Source organism: Marmota marmota, unplaced genomic scaffold (genome assembly GCF_001458135.2).
Source record: "Marmota marmota marmota unplaced genomic scaffold, marMar, whole genome shotgun sequence".
Lineage (NCBI taxonomy): Eukaryota > Metazoa > Chordata > Mammalia > Rodentia > Sciuridae > Marmota > Marmota marmota.
The window spans coordinates 53,220,685-53,243,760 of record NW_026000174.1 but is presented as its reverse complement, the minus strand read 5'-3'; the positions used below and the strand labels follow the sequence as shown (position 1 = coordinate 53,243,760).

At 51.3% G+C, this 23,076-nt stretch overlaps 1 protein-coding gene across 3 annotated transcripts; it reads right to left on the bottom strand.

The window, feature by feature from the left end:
• Positions 1 to 1,044: 1,044 nt before the first annotated feature.
• Positions 1,045 to 17,364, bottom strand: Accs (1-aminocyclopropane-1-carboxylate synthase homolog (inactive)). 3 transcript variants are annotated; one of them, XM_015477803.2, is made up of 15 exons: positions 16,854 to 17,363; positions 15,499 to 15,789; positions 12,560 to 12,619; positions 10,667 to 10,737; positions 9,282 to 9,351; positions 8,382 to 8,448; positions 6,894 to 6,991; positions 6,325 to 6,402; positions 5,506 to 5,606; positions 4,412 to 4,501; positions 3,086 to 3,131; positions 2,834 to 2,975; positions 1,649 to 1,791; positions 1,394 to 1,547; positions 1,045 to 1,301 (listed from the first exon to the last, which is right to left on the bottom strand). In XM_015477803.2, exons 2-15 carry the CDS (start codon positions 15,787 to 15,789, stop codon positions 1,258 to 1,260), a joined length of 1,455 nt encoding a protein of 484 aa, XP_015333289.1. In that variant the 5' UTR covers positions 16,854 to 17,363; the 3' UTR covers positions 1,045 to 1,257. The 3 variants fall into 3 exon arrangements, with proteins under 3 accessions (XP_015333289.1, XP_015333290.1, XP_048644598.1); XM_015477804.2 differs by lacking the exon at positions 16,854 to 17,363 and adding an exon at positions 16,002 to 16,295; XM_048788641.1 differs by lacking the exon at positions 12,560 to 12,619 and having other exon boundaries at positions 16,854 to 17,364.
• Between the last annotated feature and the right edge of the window lie 5,712 nt (positions 17,365 to 23,076).

Below are 23,076 nucleotides of genomic sequence, written 5' to 3'. Positions count from 1 at the left end.
AACTCAGTCTCCCATTTGTGAAAATGGAGGTCAATGGGGTCAGCTCTCGAGGACTGTGGAGTCAGAAATGAGGCATGTGATTCCCCCAGCGTCGGGTCTACACACCTTCAGTATTCCATGAAAGACAGGGGAGAAGAATGAGTGAGTGAATGAGTGGCAGATCAAAACAGAGGGAGAGAACAAACTAAAAAATAACATGGTTTAGAGAATGGAAGTACTAGTGTTTCACTTCTGTTGTCTTAAAGAAGAAGTTAAGAGTCAGAGTCCACATTTTCTTCTTTGTCTTTATGAAGTGGCCTCTTGCATTGTTTCCTAGTCTGACCTTGAACTCTAGGGCTCAGGAGATCCTCCTGCCTCAGCCTCCTGAGTAGCAGGGAGGACAGGCGAGCATCTCTGTGCCCAGCTGAGTCAGCTTTCCTAAGCAGGGGTGTGGGCAGCTGAGAAGCTCCTCAGCACACAGCTTGAGGGATCAGAAAGCACATTTAGGCTCTCAACTAAAGCACACCTGCAGGTGGGGCAGGCAACCTTTGGTCCACTTAGACAGATGGGGCCATCTTTGGCCAGCCCAGCGCCATGGCAGCCTCGGTTCTGGGTTCCAGTCCCCAAATTCCCCCATAGCCATTGCTGGGATACTCTGCTTTGGGGACATCAGAGAAGACAGCTCCTTTCCAAGTAGGAGGAGAGTCCCCGATCCTGAGGGGCCACTTCAATGCCTATAGAGAAGCCCCTCCTGACTCCCACCTTGGGGTCCTGTCCTCTGGTCCCCAGCTGAGACCTTCCTAGGTGCCTGATGTGCTCAGATCTGAACAGACTGACTTCGCCCCATCCCCCTAGCCGGTGGTCACTTCCTTTTCCTTCTTGGCGTACTCTGTGCGCTGCTCCTCTGGCTTGTTTCCCTGGCAATAAAGAAGCATGCAGACGCCATCACCAAGAAGGTCCAGGTGGCTTGTCGGCTCTGCCCTCCTCCTGGAGCTGAGGGCGGTGGCCAGGAGCCCTCTGCACTCCCCTGTTCCACAAATGACTCACGACAGAGACACAGAAACGTCTAGCTGGTCCCAGGTTGTTTAATAGGGGACAGCAATGGCCAAGATGAAGCTCAGCTTAAGGAGTCTCCTGCTGCCACCCAGTCGGGCAGGAAAGAGGTCCTTGGGGCAAGTCCAGCCCGTCTTGCAGCCCCAGATCGTCCAGGTCGGAGGCAGTGGCTGCTGACCAGACACTGAGCAGCTCATCTGCCCTGGGAGGGAGGGGCTTCCTCTGTCACTTGGGGTTGCTCTCAAGCACCTGCCGGACCCTCTGCATCCCTGAGAAGGAGAAGTGAGGGCTGTGAGCGCTGGTGCTGCACAGGTGGGGACCAGCAAACCCTTGCGAGGGGCGGGGACAGGCGGCTGCTCACCCAGGCGAAGCCGCTGGGGCCTGTCTGAGAAGACCACGCGGAACCAGCCGGGCTCCTTACACTCAAAGGCCTTGCCGAAGGACAGCAGCACCTTATTGTCCAGAAAACGGCGCCACAGCAGCGTCTCCTCCTCAAAGGTGGCCTTGCGCAGGTACTGGAAAGGGCGGGTAGAGGCTCAGGACACAGAGGAGATCCCCAGGGCCTGTCACCTGCTAGAGGAAGGCTTGTGCCCCGCCAGCCTGCACCCCAGCTCACCTTCCTCAGGTCAACCCAGATGAAGAAGCCTGCCCCACGATTCAGGAAGGGGACCCCTAGGGCCCTGAGCTCCTCCGAGACGTAGGTGTGGGCAGCCTTGAGCCGGGCAAGGTTTTCAGGCAGGTACACGCGGTTGATCCAGTCTGAGAGGGAGGATAAGGAGGGCGGGAATTCAGGGGTCCCTGTAAGGCGCCCCTCAACCCTGAGGCCTCCAGCTCCAGCCTCCACACGCCCAGTAGGAGCCCAGAGCACAAAGCCCCTCCGGATGCAGAGCAAACCAAAGATGTACCTGGTTACAAAGTGAGGCTTTGGAGCCACACAGACCAAGGGCCAGATCCCAGACAGGCACTGACAGATGATCACCCATCTATGTATTTGTGTGCCTACCACCATAGGCAAGATTAGGAACAGTTCCCTCACTCCAGAAAACACCCTCATACCACTTACAGCCTCTTTGGCCTCTGCCCCACAACCTGATCTGCTTCCATCACTCTAGTTTGCCTTTTGCAAAATGTCCAGGAAGTGGAACGTTATGGTATGTAATCCATTGAGACTAACTTCCTTCACCAGCCTAATACCTCCAGGACGAATCTGTGCTGTCGGGGATCTTATTGCAGAAGGACTTCATGATGTGGATGTGCCCATGTGGTGGTGTCTGTACCCACTCACTCAGGGAAGAACATCCAGATTGTTTCCACCTCAATTTCCATGAGGGTTGTTGGGTGCATGTGTGTGCACTATCTAGAGGTGGGATTGCCGGGTGGTAAGGTCAGTGTTTTTATGAGAAACTGGCAAATGGCTGTCAAAGTAGCTGAACCACCTGAATCCCCAGCAGCAATGCATGAGAGTTCCAGCTGCTCTGCCTCCTGCTCAGCCGGTGATGTCGCCTGTGTTTTTAAAACTATTACATGTTACAGTGGAGGTGGGGTATCTGGTCCTTCTTTTCCTCATCTGTAAAATGATGAGGAAAATATAAGAATTTGAGCTTCTAGGGTCCTCAGGAGGGACAAATGAGATACAGCAAGAGCACCTGCAGGGCTCAGTAAATGGTGGCCATGAAGTCCTTTGCCATCGGACTTCCCTTTCTGAACCTGCAAGCAGGATACAGCCACTGATCCCTGGAGCACCCGAGACAGACCATAACCCTCCCCATCCTCTTTCAGGGCACCAAACCCAGGCAGTCACCACGGTCCTGGAGCAGCTTTGACACCTGGTACTGGACCAGGCCACTGAGGCCGTGATAGCGACAGAGGGAAGCCACAGCGGTGGCCACGTCCTGGTTTTCTGTATACAGCGTGCCAAAGCGGAGCCCAGACATCCCGAAGTCCTGCAAGATGAGACAGCCGAGGCTGTGGCCACCCTCCACAGAGGGAGCTGATTCCACCCACCTGTCTCTCTCCCATCTCTCTGACTCCCCGCAGCCACCCAGACACTCACCTTGCTCATGCCCCACAGTACATGGGTCCTCTGGGGGTCGGGCAGCCTGCAGAGGGCACAGTGTGGGAACAGAGTCAGCCAGAACCAGGGCGCCCAGGCCCATTTCCACGAACAAATGAGGAGATGGATGGACGGATCTGGTCCTGGGTCCGGGCCCTGTTTCAATCTTTCAGAACCACCAATTCCTGTGCATCCTTTAGAGCAGGGTTAGCAAACAACAGCCTGCAGGAAAATCTACCTGGTGTCTGTTTTCTTAAATAACATTTCATCAGGACAGAGCCATGCTCACTGGCTGACACAATGTGCATGACAGAGTTGAGTGAGAGGCCATGAGGCCTGTAAAGCCTTAAATTTATGTACCATCTGGCCCCTTAGAGGAGAAATTTGCCAACTTCTGATCTAGAATACAGCTCAAGTGTCACTTCCTCAAAGACCTCCTGACTCTCCCCAGCCAGTGGGGTACCCCTGCAGGTCATCCCAGAGCTCCCCAGAATTCTCCATTTAGCACTTGCCACCACCGAGGTCAAAATGACTACCTGGGTGTTGTGCTGCTAGGGTTTGGGGTTTATCAAAGGTTCTACATGGGAAGGGCCAAGGTCTTGGTCATTCACTGATGTCCCCCAGCACTAGCACAGGGCCAGGCACAGAGCAGACGTCCACAGATACTGTTCCCATGTCTACCCAAGGCTCATGGGCAAGTCTCTATTTTCTCTGTGTCTCACTCTCCTAATGCACAAAATGAATGGGAGTCACACTCCACATGCCATCGTCCTCTCAGAGCTTTTGAGAGACAAGTGACAGAAAGGCCACAACAGGGCTGAAAAGTCAGTAGGAACATCAGGAACTGTCATCCTGCCTCGGGGTCAGATTACAGACTTCACAGATGATCTGGTCCAAGTGTGTCAAAGGTATCTTGTTCATAAATTCTGTGCTCAGACTCAATCTAATGGATAAGGCCACTAATTTAAGTAGCCCAAAGTGCTTATTCGCTCCATGGATGCGAGGAAGGAAGGAAGGAGGGAGGCAGGGAGGGAGGGAGGCAGGGAGGGAGGAGGGACCGCAGCTCCACTGGGCATGAAGGAACGGCCAGGCAGCCAGTTTCCCATCTTCCCTCTGGAGTCCTAGGCCCGGGGTTGGAGGTCTCAGGGTCTCCACAGAAGAGTCTCAAATCCACGGATGCAGCCCAGCCACCCACCTTCTTGGGGGCCTGAGGACCCCTTGGGTCAGCTAGGTGTTAGCAGCATTGCCCTGGCCAGGTCACACCCTGTGGGCCAGCCACAGAGAGGCCAGTGGGGCTGGCGGGTCAGCTGAGCCCAGGAGCCTCACCTTTCCAGGCTCAGGACGCTGCGGAACTCCAGCGACTCCTGGAACACTGACAGCATGTAGATTTCATCCAGGATCACGTGCAGCGAGTGCCTGCCGCCAGGAGAGGGCGGGAGAGAGCTGGGCCACAGGTTACAGCCACATGTGCTCCCAGGGAGCAGCCTGTCCCAGCCCAGAGGGACCCGCCTACCCAGGGTGTCCAGACTCGTTTTCTCCAGGAACACCCTTCTGTTGCCTATTTTCTCAACCAGGAAGCAGCACTTACAAAGCAAAGGGGAGAGGAGCTTTGAAGCCCTGTCAGGGAGAGCTTGGACCTCAGGGTCCTCCCTGGGAGGAACATTTAAGGACGAGGCTCAAGGCAGAGGACCCACATTCAAATCTGGCCCAACCCTTGACGTGTCCACTCCGAGGCTCCCAGGGCTGGGGATCATGAAGTGTCTATTTCTTTTTCTTTTTTTTTTTTTAAATACAGTTTTACTTATACATGGACATAATATCTTCATTTTGTTTATTTATTTTTATATGGTGCTGAGGATCGAACCCAGGGTCTCCCATGTGCGAGGCAAGCACTCTACCCCTGAGCCACAACCCCAGCCCCAAGTGTCTATTTCTTATGGGGTCGTTGTGAGGATTAAAAGAAACAGTAAGCAAAGGGCTGGGCCGTGCAGTGACTGAAGCCATTACTATCACGTGGAAGACACGCTGGGTGCAGTGGCAACCCCTGTAATCCCAGCACCCAGGAGGCTGAGACAGGAGGAGGCAAGTTCAAGGTCCACCTGGACAACTTGGCCAGACCCTTTCTCAAAACAAAGATTTGAAAAGGGCTGGAATGAAGCTCAGTGGAGGAGCACTTGCCTAGCATGTGTAAGGCCCTGGGTCCAAACCCTAGCACCACCACTACAACAAAAAGCCTAATTTTAAAAATAAAATGGAACAGAGAGAAATGGCATCCAGCAAAGCCCTACCCTCTCACTGCCGCGCTGCCAGGGAGAGGCCAAGGCAGGTAGAAGCCCGCGGTGGGGTGAGAGGGCGCAGGGCCTGCAGCAGAGCCCACCTAAGAGCCTGGATGGACCCAGGAGCTACTGGGGGGGACTCACCTCTTGGCAAATCCCAGGAACTCCTGCAGCTCTCCCGGGGAGTAGATGTCCCCCAGAGGATTCTGGGGGTTGATGAGGATGAGGCCCTTGACCTTGACACCCTGAAACCATCCACAGGCAGAGACCTCAGCTCCTCCCCAAGGCCAGGCAGACCCACTAGATGGGGCTGATCCCTGGTGGCTCCCAGGGAACTGAGTGTCCTGGGGACATGGTCAGGACCCACATGAAGCACAGTAGGACACAGAATGACATCTGCAGCATCGGGCTGACTGTGAGAAGAAAACCAACACAGAGCACAGAGGGGAATGTGCCCACGAGCCAGGAGAGGTGGCCTGTGTTGCAAAACTCAAGGGCACGGGTTGCAACTTTCAACTTTCCTACAGTGAACACGTGATCGCTCTAAGGACCAAGGTAAAATCACCCAAGCAGGCAGACGGTTGAAAAGTGGATTAAAAGGAGCCCCCAGAGAAGGGGGCCCTCTGCATTTCAATCCCCTCTAGTGAACAGGACCAGCCCCTCCACCTCTCAGGAGACTCACTAACCCACAGTCCCCCTGCTCCATACTTGACCCCTAGAAGCCGAGTCAGAGGCAGTGGGGAGAGGGGGGCACCTTCCACGAAGGTCCCGGGTTGATTCTCTACACAGAGGCATGAGGGTCTTGTTCCAATGGGCAGAACCTCCAGGTTCTGTGCTACCACACTACCATGTGTCCCCATCATGGCCCCCAACCCAGCTCTCAGGAGATGAGCCACGGGAAGAGGGGTCCATGCTGTGTCCAGACCCACCCACTCCCAGCCCTGGTTGGAACCATCTCCAGACCTCAGATTTAGCTCCTTGCAGGGCCGTCTCCAGCTTCTCCACCGTGAGCTGGAAGGGGCGTGTGTCCTGCCCAGTGACCTGGAAGAAGACCCACCAACGTCTCCATTCAGGGACCCCCCAACCCTGAGTTCTCAGGTCCCTCACCCCCCATCGCCTCAGTTCAGTCCCTGGAAAACAGGTGGGGCCACTTCCTCTTCCGGTCCTCCACTCCACAAGTCACATCAGGGACACCTCTTGTGGCTCTCAGGTTTCCAGCAGAGGCCCACAGGGGTCCTCTGGTAGGATCCCAGGGCTTCCATGTTAAGGTCTCTGTCCCCTGTCCACCACCTTTATATTGGTGGCTAGTTCTTGTCTTCTATGTGGACCCCAGGAATCTTAGAGCCTAGAGCAGGGGACCCTCCAGGACCCAGGCACAGGCAGCCATGTGGCAATGGAGGGCTCCAAGCCCTTTTCACAGCAGCTCCAGAGCCCTCGGCATGGACTTCCTCCCGTGCCCACCCACAATTCAGACCCAGGAAACCCCTGGCCAGGGGAAGGCCCAGACCCACCTGGGACGCAGGAACTCTCACCTCACTGTCCAGATAGACATAGGCCAGTCGGACGTTGCCATAGAGGTAGATATGCTGTGTGATGGCTCCGTAGTAAGGGGTGGGGATCAGGAAAGCCTCTGGGGACAGGAACAGGCAGGACCTGTCATCCTCTGGCTGCAACACTCCTGACCCCCTGGGCATCCTGGAGGATCATCTGGAGCACGTGCCAGCTCAATTCCCAAAACTCTAAAGCTCAGGCCACTGACATTGGTCCCCTTCCTAATACAGATGCTCCTGTGCTTATGGGGGTTCTGTTCGGATAAGTCCACATTAAGTCCAAAATGTCATTAAGTCAAAAGTACATTTAATCCACTTGACCTGCCAAACCTTGCAGTTTAGCCACATGGCCCATGTGTGGGGTCCATGATCTCGTGGCTGCCTGGGAGCTGGGCTCACTCCACTGCCCAGCGTAGCAGAAAATACAGTAGCACATACCGCCAGCAAGGACAAGGACCCCAGTTCAAAATCTGAAGTACAGTTCCCACTGACTGTACACGCCTTCACACCATGGTCAAGGTGAAAACCCGTAAGTCAAGATCTTTTGCAATTAATGACTAACATTGCTGAGTACTTAGTGTGCTGGGGACTCTGCTGAACTTTTGTTGGGAAGGTCCCTTTCTTTGATTATTCTAGAAAGGGTTGGCAATTGCCTATTATATTCTGACCAGGGATCTTCCTGGTGACTATCTCTTTCTCTATGACAGTTCCTTAACCTCTGGGCCTCAGGCTCCTCACCTATAGGATGGGTTTGCCATAGAACCAACCACCCTGGAACACTGTGAGGTTAAATGAGATATTATGGATGTGTGGAGCCTTATGCCAAGGCCTGGAATGTAGTATGTGGTCAATAGACCCACGGCCATTACCAGTATTGGTTAAGCCATGGTGAACAGGCCTCTGTCCCCGGCAACAGAAACCCCTGACCAAGGCCAGGTCTTAAGACCACGGCTTGTGCAGCAGGCCTGGCTGGCTGCCTACTCAATGGTCATCCCAGTGTCCCTCCTTGCTAAGACACGAGGGGATGGCAGGCCTTCCCCAGCCGTCGGGGACAAACTAAGTTTAGTGTAAGCCAACCCTGGCTCTCTCCTCCCCTTTGCCCAAGGACTGCTCTGGGAATGGGTTTCAGTCATTGTAGGTCAGTTCAAAGGGGCTCTGTGGAGACCCTTCTGGGAAGTGCTCCCTCCCACTCCCCTCCCCCAATGTGAAAGAGATGGCACCACGTAACCTCCTCCTGTTCCTCCTGCTCTGGGCCATGGTGTCACAGGAGGATGCAGAAAGCCCAGAGCCAGCTCCCTCTACCCTCCCCTGGTATGGCCACGCCCTGGGAGTCTCCTCAAGCCATTGATGTAAGACCTCTGTGGCCTCCCGTATTCTATTCTAAGCACATTAGGGCAGCCCGTGAGGTCAGACAACTGGGGGTCCTGCCTGTGTAGACCCCAGTTCAGAGCAGACCCTGAGTTCACTTACCCCCCACCTCGCACAGCACCGTGGCCAGAGCAGAGAAGATAGAGGCACAGCCATTCAGAACAACCACCTGGGGGTGACATAAAGGGACAGGATGACAGAGTTCCAAGAGGGAGTGAAAACCCATAACCTCTGTCCCAGTTCAGCACAGAAGAGAGTCAGGTTCCCCTTCAGCATCCTGAGGCTCTGTCTAGACAAACACCCTCCTCCCCTATAGCCAAAGTCATTTGAGGGGACCCTGCTCTGTATCACCTGAGGAAGAACCCAGGAGCTGGTCACTCAGAGGATCTTGCCTGAAGGTGAGGAGGCCAAGAGGGCTCACAGCACTGTGTGGGGCAGAGATTCTACCCCAACTCTAAATATCTAGGGCCAGCTGAGTGCAATGGTGCACGTCTGCAATCCCAGCAACATGGGGGGCTGAGGCAGGAAGATCATAAGTTGAGGCCAGCCTCAGCAATTCAGTGAGACCCTAAGCAACTTTGCAAGACCCTGTCTCAAAATAAAAATAATAAATAAAAAAGGGTAGGGATGTAGCTCCTTGATAAAGCACCCCTGGGATCAATCCCCAATACCAAAACATAAAAATTTTAAAAATGCATCTAGGGTCAGGGGTCAAGAAGGGAGCAGGCATTGCTTATTCTATTGTGAACCAAATCAAGATTGACGGCTGGGCTGGGGCTGGGGCTGAATGGTAGAGCACTTGCCTAGCATGCATAAGGCACTGGGTTCTATCCCCAGTGCCACCTAAAAATAAATAAATTTTTAAAAAAAGGTATTGTGTCCATCTACTACTAAAAAACATTTTTTAAAAAATAGGCTGATCCCAACCCACCTCGCTGTTGGCCAGCCAAAAGTGGGAGCAGAGCAAAAGGGCAGGAAAGAGCAGAGGAGGGGGATACTCACATTCTCTGCTTTGAGGGGTAATGGGCTCTTGCAGTAGTAAGACAGGAACTTAGCCACTTCCTCCCGGAGGCTAGAGATCAGACAGACAGATAGGCCCTGCTTACCAGAAGGTCCTCAACCCACAGGCCACCCTGAAGCTCCTCTGGGGAATTCTCAGGCCCCTGCCATTATTTTCCCCTCATTTCCCACATGGGCATTATGCTCTGCACCTGTCCTCACTCCCAGGTCCCCTCCTACATGTGCTGAGTTTTCTTTCCCTGTAGTTCTACATTTATCCTACACATTTATCCTCTTATTTTGAGAACACAACACTATAATTATTAATATTTCCATTTTACAGACAAAGAAACAGGTTTAGCCACTGTAATCCCAGAAACTCAGGAGGCTGAGGCAGGATGATTTCAAATTCAAGGCCAGCTTCAGCAATTTAGTGAAATCCTCAGCAATTTGGTGAGACCTTGTCTCAGAATAAAATATAAAAAGGACTGGGGATGTAGCTCAATGGTAAAGGGTCACTGGGTTCAATCCCCAGCACAAAGCAGAACAGGTCTGAAGAAATCAAGACACTTGCTGGTAAGTACAGAACACAAGCCCAAGCCCAGCGGCCTGTCTCCAGGGCTCACCATCCTAATCACTGTTTAAAAGGAGCTTTGGAATCAGTCTTGGGATCAAGTCCTTGGCCACTGAACCCCTCTTCTCTGGCCCCTGGTGTCTCTCAGGCAGTAGAGCCAAGCATCAGTGTTGTCCATCACTTCCTCTCTTAGGGCTAGGAAAAGCCCAGCCAGCTCCCCGATATGGGATCAAGACTGAGGAGTCAGCACCCTGCTCCCTCTCCTGGCACTGTCTGCACAAGCCACACACCTCCCCCCCCCCTTTTTTTTGGTGGCAATGTTGTATGAAGGGAACTTGACCAGAGTTCAAATTTCTGGGTTTGGTCTCAGCTCTGCCACTGAATGGCTGTGGGACCTTAGCAGAGTCACCTCACAGAGACATGGGATCTGGCTTCTATCAGCTACTGAGAAGAAGAACAGACTCCTCACCCAAAGGCCCTGCCTGTACGTCAGACCCAGGTTCATGGAAACCAAACTGGGAGCTCCTGAGCCGGGCGGGGACAGGCAGGGAACCCCAGGATCAAGGCCTCCAGGACTCGGCCCTTTGCCTTCAGCAGGCTCTCTCCACCTGCCACGCCTGATATTTGGAGCTGGACAATTCTTTGTTGGGGAAGCTGTCCTGTGCAGACAGCATCTCTGGCCACTAATACTGAAGGCCAGGAGCATCTCCACCTCCAAGTTAGGACCCTCCAACCTGTGTCCAGGCCTTGCCCAACGTCCCTGGGGGAGCAAAACCGCCCATGTTGAGATCCACTGTCCCACAGCAGTACTTACAACAGGTGCCCCCTCCAGTCAGGGTACTGCAGCAGGGGCGGCTCCACCCGCAGCATGTCACTCTGAGTCAGCTGGGGACAAAGAGGAGAGGGACGGGCTGAGGGATCCACTGCCTCCTGCTTCCACACGGCAGCAGGTCCCAGAGAAACCCCAGAGCAGCAGCATGTCCCATGCCCATTTTGCAGATGAGGAGATTGAGTGTCAAAAAAGTGAGGTGACTCTGCCAAGGTCCCACAGCCATTCAGTGACACAGCTGAGACCCAAACCCAGAAATTTGGCCTCTGGTCGAGTGCTCTTCATGCAACATTGCCACCAAAAAAAAATTAGGTGTGGCTTGCACAGACAGTGCCAGGAGAGGGAGCAGGGTGCTGTCACCTCGGTCTTGGCTCCAACTTCTAGAAGGACTCAAGACCACTTGTTCTCTGGCAGGTTTGGCTTAGTATCACGCTGTGGAAAAGATGGCAATTTCTGGACCATCACCTCCGTGACCAGGTGCTGGGTTAGACCTCTAGGGCATCACAGGCCAAATGTCAAAGAAAGGACTAATAACGCAGGGTCCTTGGGTGGTGGGACCAGAGGAATGGGAATCAGCCACGTGTCCAGCCATTTCCCTCCTCCTGTCATCCCTCAGAGCTGGTCCAACATGGTCCCCATGGCCCACTGTGGCTTCTGAATTCTTGATACGTGGTGAGTCTAAATGGAGACACTGGATTTTGAAAACTTACTATGAGGAAGTATGTAAACTGTATTGACATCTCTTATATTGATTACATGGTGAAATTTTACCAAGCTTTCTTTTAACTTTCTAATAGAAAATTTCAAATTACATATGTGACTCTCTTTTTCAGTGCTGAACTGTCTCAGGAAGAGCTGGCTTTAGGGAAAACCGGCTTTGAAGACCCTCCCTACAACCCAGCCCCTGGGGCTTGGATTTTTCTCCTTTGGAAAGCTGTCCTCTGGGGGAAGCATTGCTGCCTCTACAAACCCAAGCTCCAACTGGAGATCCCCTGCTCAAGGAACTGGATTATGAAATCCAGGAACTTTCCAGATTTCCAGGAATCTGAAAGCTATGTTGGAATCAGTCATTCTTTTTTTAAGTTGTAGATGGACACAATACTTTTATTTATTTTTATGTGGTGCTAAGGGTCAAACCCAGAGCCTCACACGGGCAAGGTCCATGCTCTACCACAGAGCCACAACTCCAGCCCGGAAACAGTCTTTTGAGAAATAATTTAATATAGACCAAGCAAAGAATAAAAGCAAGGGAATGAGGACGTGAACATAGTCACTTCCCGCTTGTCCTGCACTGTGCTGCCACCCCACTCTTGGGGTCACGTTCCATATGGTGGGAATACAAATGAGCTTGGGCCACCATATCTCTCTTCCAATCCTGCTGAGCCAGGATGGCACACCTGGAGCTTGAAATTGGTAATGGAAATTGCCAAAGTCACGAATCAGGACTTTGGGTTCCCCTGAAGGGCACAGTGGCACACGCCTCTAATCGGGAGGCTGAGGCAGGATTGAGAGTTCAAGGCCAGCCTCAGAAACTCATCAAGGTCCTAAGCAACTCAGGGAGACCTTGTCTCTAAATAAAATATAAAAAGGGCTGGGGATGTGGCTCAGTGGTTAAGTACCCCTGGGTTCAATCCCTGGTACAAAAAAAAAAGGATGGCACTGAGTCCCCTGGAGTGAGGGACCCAACACAGCAGGAGGGACCAAAGGGGCAGAGCCTGAACTGATGAAGGATCAGGATCACAGGGAAGTGATGGGCCTAGATCACCCAGAAAGTGGTTCCCAAGGCAACTGGGGTCCCCTGACTCCCTGGCCAGGCCAAGAGCCCACAGCAGGTCCTTTAGGGACAAGTGTTCCAAAGAAGGGATCCCCTGGACTCACCCGCCTGGACAGCAGGTCAAAGCAGAGTTTGTTCTCACTGGTGCCCAAGTTAATGACGCCCTGGAGATGATAGGAATGGGGCCACGTGAGCATGGCAGAGGAGTGCCCGCGAAAGGAGCCCACAGGGTCAGCAAACGGGGAGCTCTGCCACCCTGCCCTCCCGCCACCCCTCCTGGTCTCACTCCAGCCCTGCCCCCCTTGGCCTCAGGCTCTCTCTTCCCATTTCTAAAGTTCTGCTCAAATGCCATCTCCTCCAGGTAGCCTGCCCCCCAATCCCACCTAGAAGGGCTTTTTCTTCTCTGGGGTTCCATGGCTCTTAATCTGTCACCCCTCTAGAGCACTGCTGACTTTTTGCTCCAGGCCATGGGGACAGAAGTCCATGCTCTACTCCCCTGCTGCAGGCGAACTCCCCAAAGGCAGATGCACACCCAGGACCTTACAGTATCTCTCAGGAGCTTAGCAGGAATCCATACATGTTTACAGGATGAAAGAATGTACACAGAGAACTATGTTCTCCAGGAACAGAAACCAGGTGGAGGTCAATAAGAATTAGCCCTCGGCCACATGCAGTGGCACACACCTGTAATCCCAGCAGCTTCGGAGGTTGAGGCAGGAAGATCATGGTTCATAACCAGCCTCAACAACTTAGAGAGGCCCTAAGCAACTTAGTGAGACCCTGTCTCTAAATAAAAACACAAAAAAGGGCTGGGGATATGGCTCAGTGGTTAAGCACCCCTAAGCTCAATCCCCGTACCCCCCCCCCTCAAAAAATGAGCCCTCATAGGCTGGGGATGTAGCCTGGGTTCAGTCCCCAGTATCCTCCCCACAGATAAAGAACGGCCTCGTGTCAGTGTAAATGTTCCCCCTGGAGACCCAGCCAACACCTGATCCCTACCCCAGAAGGCCTTTATTCTCATAGGAGAGATATGATGCAAGGCCCAGCCCAAGCTCTCCCTTAGAGTCCCCAGAGACGCAGTGCTGCCCCCCACCCCGCTGACTCCTGACCTCCAAATTAAGAGGGGCAATGGGAGTAAAGGAAGACGGAAAGATGAAAAAATAGACCTGGAATGAGCAGAGATAAAGACACATAAAAGGCCGTGATCTCCCCCTGAGGGACAAACAGCCAATGCACCTGCAAACCCTGACAGCTCTGCCTTCCAAATACACGCACAGTCCACCCGCTGCCAAGCTCCACTGCAGAGATCCTGGCCCAACCCCATCACCACGCCAGCTTCTCCACTTCCTGTCCTCCCCACTCCCTCACCTATTGTCCAGGCTCATGCACAGTCCAAGGCATCTCTTAAAAACAGAAATCAGGCCATATCGAATCTCCCTGCAACACCTCCTCGCCCACTTGATCCAAAATGAGAAGGCTCGCAGTGGCCCGTGACACCCATGGGACCTATTACCACACCACCTCATGACCTTCAAACCTCACAGCTTCATTGCAGACCAATGTTCCCTTTTCTGTCCCTTGGTTCATCCAGCATGGTTCCACCCTGGGCTCTTCCCCAGGTACAACATGGCTCACTCCTGTTTGGTGAGCAGCCTCTACAGTGGCTCCCAGGGATCCCCACATCCTGCTATTCACACCCTCGAATGTGGGCTGGACCTAGCGACTCATTTCTGATGACCAAAATAAAACATGCAGACGTGATGGGATGTCACTTCTGAGACTGGGTACTACAGAGTCTGTGGCTTCATCTTGGGAACACCTGGCCTCATTCTCCTGGTCATTTGCCCTGGAAAAGCAGCTGCCAGGTAGGAAGTGGGCTGGTGGGAAAGCCCCTGTGGAGGGAAATGAGGCCCTCCAGTCACCAGGTGAGTTAGCTTGGAAATGGCGCCTCCCCACCCTCTCCCTCTCTCTCCCCCGGGAGATGTCCCCAGCTTCAGGGCAACTCCACAGAAGATCCTGACTGTGAGGCACCCACCAGGATTCCAGAAACTGAGACTCTTCCCACCTGAATTTCTGAGATTTGAAGGAATTTGTTACAGCAATTGATGGCTAACACCACCTCTCACCCTTTTTTTTTTTTCGGGTTTCTGTCCAAATGTCACCTCATTAAAGTAGCTTTCTGTGACCATTTTATTGAATAGCAACATTACCACCATTCTCTATCCACTTCACCTGCCTTATTTTTCTCTACAGCTATTATAACCTTATATTATCTAGAGATGCTTTTGTCTGTTCGCTGTCTCCCACCCAGATCATAAATGCATACTGTTAAAATGTTAAAATGCCAGCACCTACAAGAGCGTCTGGTACCTGGGTGCTGCTGAAGAAATAAAGATTATTAAAGGGTAATTTGTGCAGCTCTCTGATCTGTGAAGGTATTACTAACAGTAGTTAGTAATACCTCATAATAATTGGGCAGATAATATCAATATAATAGCAGCAACATTTATTCCCTGTACCCCAGAGCAAGCCCTGAGCTAATCCCATCATAAATTCCATTTAATCTCCACTCTTCTACAGCAGGTATAATTATCCTATTTTGGAGGTGAGCAGAGATTGAAAGAAACGGAACCATCATGCACTGAACCCAGCTCTGTCCTAGCTCCAGAGTTGAAGGGGTGGGGGTGGGGACAGCTGGGGGGGGGGGGTTAGAACACTTGCCTGGCAGGAGGGAGAGCTTGATCCTAACCCCAGCCCCACAAAAAGAAAACAAAATCAAGGTGAATACTTGTCAGGCTATCCACGCAGAAACACTCTACAGCTCTTGAACTCTTCCTTCACAAGTCCGTGTCCACTTAATTATAAATGGGGGGTCACTATAAAAGGCCCCTGCTTGTGGGCCTCTAGGACCTCCATCAGAAGACCTCCTGGAGGCAGAGGACCGTGATTTTACCCTACAGGTGCCAGCTGGGTCCTGTCCTACAGGTCAAGGAAGGTACCCGCCCCACAGTTCCCTCTTGGGCCCGGGAAGGGCTTTGCTCACATTGGGGTTCTTGTCCTCATCATACTCATCCCTGTGGTAGGTCCTGTAGCCCTCCTCAGCCGAGTCCCAGAACCATTTGATGACCCGGCCTCTGGAGGACAGGCAGGAGCTGGCAGAGGAGAACATGGCGATGGGATCACCAACTCCACAGAGCTCCGGCCGCTTCAGCTCTGCTCTTCTGGAGCATTCTCCTTCCACGTCACCCCGACAGTATCGGCCCATGTCCTGTGGGGAGGCCGAGCCCAGACAGGTGGCAGGCTCCCTGCATTCCTTCTGAGGAAGGGGGAACATCTGCAAAAGACAGAAGCGCTCAGTGCCCAGGGCTGCTCAAGGCCCTGGGGAGCACCACCCAGAAAAGCAGTCAGGCACCATCCCCGCTCATCCCAGCCCCACCTCACTTTATTTTGCAACAGGGTTTCCCTGTGTTGCCCAGGCTGGCCTCAATGATCCTCCTGCCTCCACCCACTGGCCATCTGCCCCTTCCTTTAAGTTCATGCACTCACCACTTCCTGTGTCCCTAACTAGCTGCAACCATAGGTGCCACCACTTCAAGGAGCAAAATCTCTTAAGGACACGTAGTGAGCCAGGGCCTGTGCTGGCTACATCTGAGTCATTTCAACAGATTGCCGCTTTGGCTCATTTCATTTCTGCATATGTTTTTCCTTGACCAGCCTAAGGGGTCACCAGTGATCTTTTCCCATCCTTGCTTATCTCAATTTCAAAATTGTAGGTTAAGCTGGGTGCAGTGGCACAGTCCTGTCATCCCAGTGGCCCAGGAAGCTGAGGCAGGAGGATCACAGGTTCAAAATCAGCCTCAGCATCTTAGTGAGGCCCTCAGAACTGAATGAGACCCTGTCCCAAAGTAAAAAATGAAAAGAGCTGGGGATGTGACTCAGCGGTGAAGAGCCCCTGGGTTCAATCCCTCCTCACAAAATCATCATCATCATCATCATCATCATCATCCTGGTTAAAATTCTCCACACACATCACTGCCAGGGAGTCCTAGATGTCCTGTGGTGGAAAGGGTAGGATGGGATTACTTGGTGTCTGGAGCAGATGGTGATGGGAACTGAGGGGAAGGAGGGGTAGGAGTCTCCAACAAGTGCAGGCACAATGCAGAGAGCCCAGGTCCAGGTCTTCATGCTGGAAGCAGGAAGGGGCACCAGGAAAGGGTCCTCCTGCCAGCAGAGGTGAGCGCCTCCACTTCTCTGAGCCAGTTTCATCTGCACAGTGGGTGTACCAGCAGCCACCTCACTGGACACCAGTGAGGATGTCAGGTGATCAAGATCTTAGACCAAATCCTGGCTCAAGGCCACAGTTCTATAGAATATGGATCCTTATATAATAGTCCTCACCTATGTTCCCGTCCTAAAGTATAAGCCTCCTGACACCAAATGACGGGTGATCCGTGGGCAACCCAGAAACCATGGTGTCCCCCGTGGTTTAATTTTGGTTTGGGAACGATGTCTTCTCGGGCTCCTCCCCCAGTTGGCAGGGCTCACGGAGGAGCTTCCCTAGACCAGACAACCGGGTCTGAGGAAGGGCAGCGCTGTGGGTGGTGGTCTGGTCAGCTGCACAGCCTGGGGCCTGGGGCCGCCGGTTTTCCTGTCCCAGCCGTCCTGGAGCGCAGGGCCGGTTCTCCGTGTCCAGCGAGTCCCAGGACAGACTGTGGTCACCCGCGCGGGATCAGCCCTCGGAACCCCTCTGGTAGGGCGCCCTGCAGGGCGGGGGGCGGCCGCGGCTTTTCCAGGAAGAGGAAGCGCGACCAGTGCCCAGGGCTTCAGCGCCAAGCGCTGAGGCTGAAACGTGCCCAGAGGCCCCGCCGCGTCCTCCNACACCGGGACGGGACAGACCTACTCCAGGAAGGGGCGGGCCGCCAACTCCCACCTCCGCCCTCGGTGGCCGCGCGCGCGACGCTGGAGCAGATCCATCCACGCTGGCACGTGGGGCGCCACCGCTGCATCCCGCCTTAGTCCCCCGGTTCCCAGAGGCGTTTAGCGGCACAGAAGTTTCTTGGCAAATGTTGCGACCCACGAAACGTCCTCCCCAAACTATGGTAGGCGCATCATTAAAACCTCCTTCCTCCTGCGCCTCACAGCCTTGTGACAGATCTGTATGGGGTTTTCTTCAGCCCCCTTAGGTCCTTAGTTGGAACAGACTCTGGCTGAAAGAAAGGAAGAGAGGGAGGAAAAGAAGGAAGAAACGGAAGGAGGCAAAGAAGGTTGTTCAACAAGAGAAAAACAGAAGTTTGTTGACATTATACTTAACAGACAAACGCGAGCCACCCAAGGATTGCAACAAAAAACGGAATTTTAGAGACATGACAAGACAAAGGAAAAGGACTCTGAGTCTCTTTAAACTGCACTTTAGAAAAGGCAAAAAGAGAGAGAGGGCGTGGTGGGGGTGGATGAGAGATAAAACCCAGGGGCGCTTAACCACTGACCCACATCTCCAGCCCTGGCTTTTTAAAAATACCTTTTGGTTGCAAATAGACACAATACCTTCATTTTTATTTATTTTTATGCGGTGCTGAGGATGGAACCCAATGCCTCCTTGCTAGGCAAGCACTCTACCACTGAGCCACAATCTCAGCCTACCCCAGCCCTTTTTTATATTTTATTTTGAGACAGTCTCACCGCCTTGCTTGGCAATCTCCCTAAGTTTCTGGGGCTGGCTTTGAACTCTCAGTCCTCTTGCCTCAGCCTCTGGGATTACAGGCATTCACCTCTGGTATAGTTAATGTAGATTCCTCTAGCACCATCTCTCAGCCAACGGGAGTTCAAAGTGCCTGTAGTAATTACTGTCCTCCCTGTAGAAGGGAGGGGGACCTTGTCTTTGTAAATCTGTGTCCTGCATTTAGGCAAATAGAGGGAGGGCAGCGAGCTCTCTAGCATCTGCTTCTTAAGGACTTCAGCCTGACAATCCATATTTTGAGGAGGCATATGCTGGCCTGCCACACGTGGATGCAATGTTTTGTGACCTCTACCTGAACCCTGAATACTCTGGCCCTGGGTGCATCAAGCAGGTAGAGTCACTCATCTCTGAGGGATTTCAACAGGAAAGTCTCTTTTCCTGTGAAAGAAATAAGCAGACTCCCTCCACACAGGTGTGGCTGGGAACATCGTCGTCTGGCCACTCCCTGCTTCACTTTGTCCTTGCCACTCAGTAACTTTGTGACCTTGTGCATGTCTCAAGAATTTTTGGCCCTCGGTCTTTTCTTCTATAGGATAAAGAAGTCACTTCCCTCCATGTAAAGAATTCTGTTTAATTCAGCTGAGGTGTCTTAATGAATGCCTGTTTTGTGGTAGATCTCTGCAAAATGCCCTCTATGGGCAAAGCAAACCGCAAGACTACCCACAGGACTGCAGTGAACAGTGGGAAGACTATTTAAAAAGGGCAGGAACTGGGAGCGCTGGAGCACACCTGTAATCCCAGTGGCTGGGCAGGCCCAGGCAGGATTGCAAGTTCCAGACCCTGTCTCAAAATAAAAAGGTTGGGGATGTAGCTCAGTAGTAGATCACCCCCCCCAAAAAAGGGACATGCATGTAGTCCCAGCACTTGGAAGGCTGAGGAAGGAGGATGACTGTGTCTAGGAGTTCAAGGCCAACCTGAGCAACATAGTAATAGCCCATCTCAAAAGGAGTGTGGTGGTGGGGGTTCTATAGACATAAGGGGTAGTTAACCCCACCCTTACAAACACTGGCATCGCACCCCACCCCGTACACACACCTTGCCTCTTAGGAAGAGATGGTTGGGTTCTGAAAGATGAGTCCTAGCACGATGGAGCCTGAGGTGTTGGAAGCAGAGGGGATGGTTTGAAGACGTCCGACATTAACATACTGCAGCAAGTCCAATATTACTGGAGTTTTTGGAATTTGGTGGAAAGGCTAGAGATACAAACAGGAGGGAGACCATGAATCCCTGAAAATAATTCATGATAACGACTGTGGACTTCTCACTGAGGACAAAAGTGTGGAGAACTTTTAAAGTGCTTTTAATCACTGAAGAGTAAACAATAATGTGAGATATATATATATATTATATATATATATTATATATAACATATATACATATATATTACATATATATGCATATATGTGTGTGTATGTGTGTAATATATATAGATTTTTTTTAACTCTTGTCAAATAACACAATCACAACAATTAACTTTTCCAAGCTGGAGAAAAAAAAAAAAAAACAGACTCAGAATCAGTTTCTCCTACAGTACACTCAACACAGAGCCTGGAGATAGCAGTGGACTCCCTGAGGTTGACCACTCACACCCATAAGTCTGTTCCCACTTCTGTCACCAGAAGTCTGAACTCATGGACCTTCAGATCAACTAGCTGTCACTTGGAGTTCCCTCGACCCCCACTTTATGCTTCGTTAATTTGCTAGAGCAACTCCAGAACTCAGGGAAATACATTTAACCACTTATTAGAAAGGATATTTGAAGAACTGGGCATGTGGCCGAGAGGTAGAGCCCTTGCCTAGCATGTGTGAGGCCCTGGGTTCAAACCCAGGACTGCAACAAGTAAAAATAAAAGGTGTTTCAAAGGATAAAAGTAAGTAACCAGATGAAGGGGTAAACAGGGGAAGGTCTGGAAGGGTCCTCAGAACAGGGGCCTGTGTGCCAGGGAGTTGGGGTGCATGACCCTCCCGGGATGTGGATGTGGTTTTATTCCTCCCCCCGTAAGCTTCCACATCTTCAGCTGGCCAGAAGCTTCCTGACCCCTCCCCTTATGGACACATCATTGTGGTGACACAACTGAAGCATGGACAATAAATCATGATAACGAGTGTGAGTGGACAGAAAAGGGCCTGATCTATGCTGATGGACATCTGGGACACCCAGCAAGGCCCGTGTGCAGGTTCCCCTTGGCCCCTCTGACATCCTGCCTTCCTCGTGGTCGGTTGCAGTTCCTTTCTGAAATAGGGGTCTCATCACCTACTGTCAGACAAGGTAAGTCAGAGAATTTCCGTTCAGTCACTCTAAGACCCACAGGCAGGGGAATAGGAGTCTCCACTGCCCGGGCTGGAGAAGAGCAGTCTGGTTTCTACCGCCTGCCTTGGTCAAGGAGTTCTGAACCAGGGACCATGGATGAAAACCAAAGTATACTTCTTGGCTTTAGTTTCCATTCTAGAGTAGGGCAATAGGTCATTCCACAAAATTGAATAAGTGTTCTGATGACATGAGCAGAGGCAGCTACCTTTACAGACAGAGAGGGCTGAGGGGAGCAGCAACACACTAGGCTGAAAGGCAAGTTGGTCATTGCAGAGTTCCTTTATGTGTGTGGGGGGATTGGTAGAAAAATCGAAAACATTATGAACATCAGGTCACTTTAGTTTTATCATTTTTGTGAAAAGATGAAAGTCGAGGGAACTTAATTATCATTCCAGTTGAAAATGGCCTCTGGGAAAGTGGACTATCTTTAAAATCCTGGTTTCTGAGATGAACAGGTTAGTTTCAGCTTGGTGACTGGAACTTCAGCGTAAGTCCATTTTTATTTTTAACTAGGCCTCTCGGGCCCTAATGCAGGAGCTCAGTCCAAAATAAGGCCACTTGTCATTTTTTTTTTAATTCTTTCACTTAACACAAACTGCTATGGCCACCTCAGGGCTCCACAGCCTGGCTAGACTTTGTGCAGAGGCATCAGCTTGTTACCTGCAGAGTCGGGATGGGTTTGTGTTCCTTGGAGTCGAAGAATGAACACCGCCCTGGAGATAAGCAAGGAAGCAGGAATTTTATTAAAAAGGAAAGTGAGAGAAAGATCTAGAACTCCCTGAACAGAGCACCTGGGAGGGGCAAAGTGCCCTTTAAGTCTCGCATTGCTCCTCCTTTTCAAGGCACATAAGGAGAAGTCGATAAGTTCCTCTTTATTGGTTTTGGTATTGCAACTGTCCCACAGCCAGCATGGGCCGCATTATGGATGATGCAGTCACTTTGGGCAAAATGGAGACTTCCACCTTTCTAAGAAGCAGGAACTGTCTTATAACATGTTGCAGCAAGTTAAGATGCTGCCCTTGTGCTTGCCCTCTCATCAATCTGTACTGTCCCTTCCTAGTCTCCAATGCCTAGCCTCTTTCATCTCAAGCTCAGTCTGGTCCCTTGAAATACATGTACTGTAAACCTTAGGGCAAACTTTCTTTTTAAATCAGAAGGACTAAGCAAAGCCAAAGAGCCCATAATACTAAATAACACTTGGTTAATCTAAAAGAAAGGAGGAGAGAAAAAGAGCATGTGGCACCAACAGGAAACAGTCGATTGAAGCCAGTCATATCCATAATTACATTAAATGTGAATGGACTGAAGACCAACTGAAAGATCACCATGTCATCATGAAGAATCAAGAAGATGGCGTTTGCAAGAGACCTAGTTTATATTTAAAGACAAATAGCTAAAAGTAAAAATGGAAAAAATAGCAATAATGAAAAACGGAAGTGTTCATAGTAAGTGTGATGCAGGAGAGACTTCAAGACAAAAGAATTTCCCAAAATAAAAAGGAGCTTTTCATAATGATAAAATTGATACTGGTCTTGGAAAATCAGGATTGGGTTCTTGTTCCCCTGGTGTTGAAGATTAAACACCCAAGAAATGCTGAGGCAAGTGTACGAAGCAAAGTTTATTTAAGAGAGAGAAGAGAGGAGAGAGAGAGAGAGGTAGAGAAAGACTTGGGGGGTGGGGGGACCCAAAGCTGGTGCCTGTGGGAGGGGGTATATGTTATTCCTTTCTAGATCTCAGTTTTCTTCCTATCTTGCCTCTATGACCAAGAGGCAGGAAAAGAGCTGCCCAGGGGTGCTCATTAGCAACTCCTCACGTTGGGAGGAGCAGTTCCTGGAGGTATAGGTAACTTTGGTAACTGGCCAAGAGGGTGGGAAGTGCTGTGGAGGTGTTAGCATTTCATTTCCTTGGCTTTGAATCAGCCTCATCTTCCCTAGGAATCATTCATTATCTATGCTGACTGTCTGTCCCTTGTCCCCATTTCTTTCCCCCCTCTGATTAAGGGAACCCTGACTGCTGTAAGGGGAAATGGGTGATGACCACTCTGGCTGCTTCAGGCTGAGAAGGGGTGACATGGGGTAAGCGGTTTAAATTTCTCTTTCAGGAATGTTTTGGTTTGGTCAAGAGGTCTCTGGTAAAAGTAGGGTTTGGAAAGAGCAGGTTGTAAAGTCTTCTGAGAGGCGGGTGTTCTAAGAAACAAGAAGCTGTGAGTGCTGGGTGAGATGAGTACAAAAATTTGAATGTGATGATAATTTTTTTTTTTTTACCAAGAGGTACAAGAGCTGAAAGCTGTTTTCATGGCCATGCGGGGGTGGACGTGGCCTCTGTTTGGCTTGAAAATCTTTAAGGATATTAGTTATATTATCAGAGTTATCGGGAATGTAAACTCAACACTTAGTTTTTATAATATCACAAATGTCCCCATAAGATATAGTTAAGATATCTAACACCATGTGTTTGTGGGTTTTTTTTTTCAGCCTGAATAAGACAGAAACAGCTTGGGCAGAACCCAACATGCCCGACCCAGTGGGGCCCTGCGTCCTTAGAAGGAGAAGTTTTAGCCCGAGGTTTGGCAT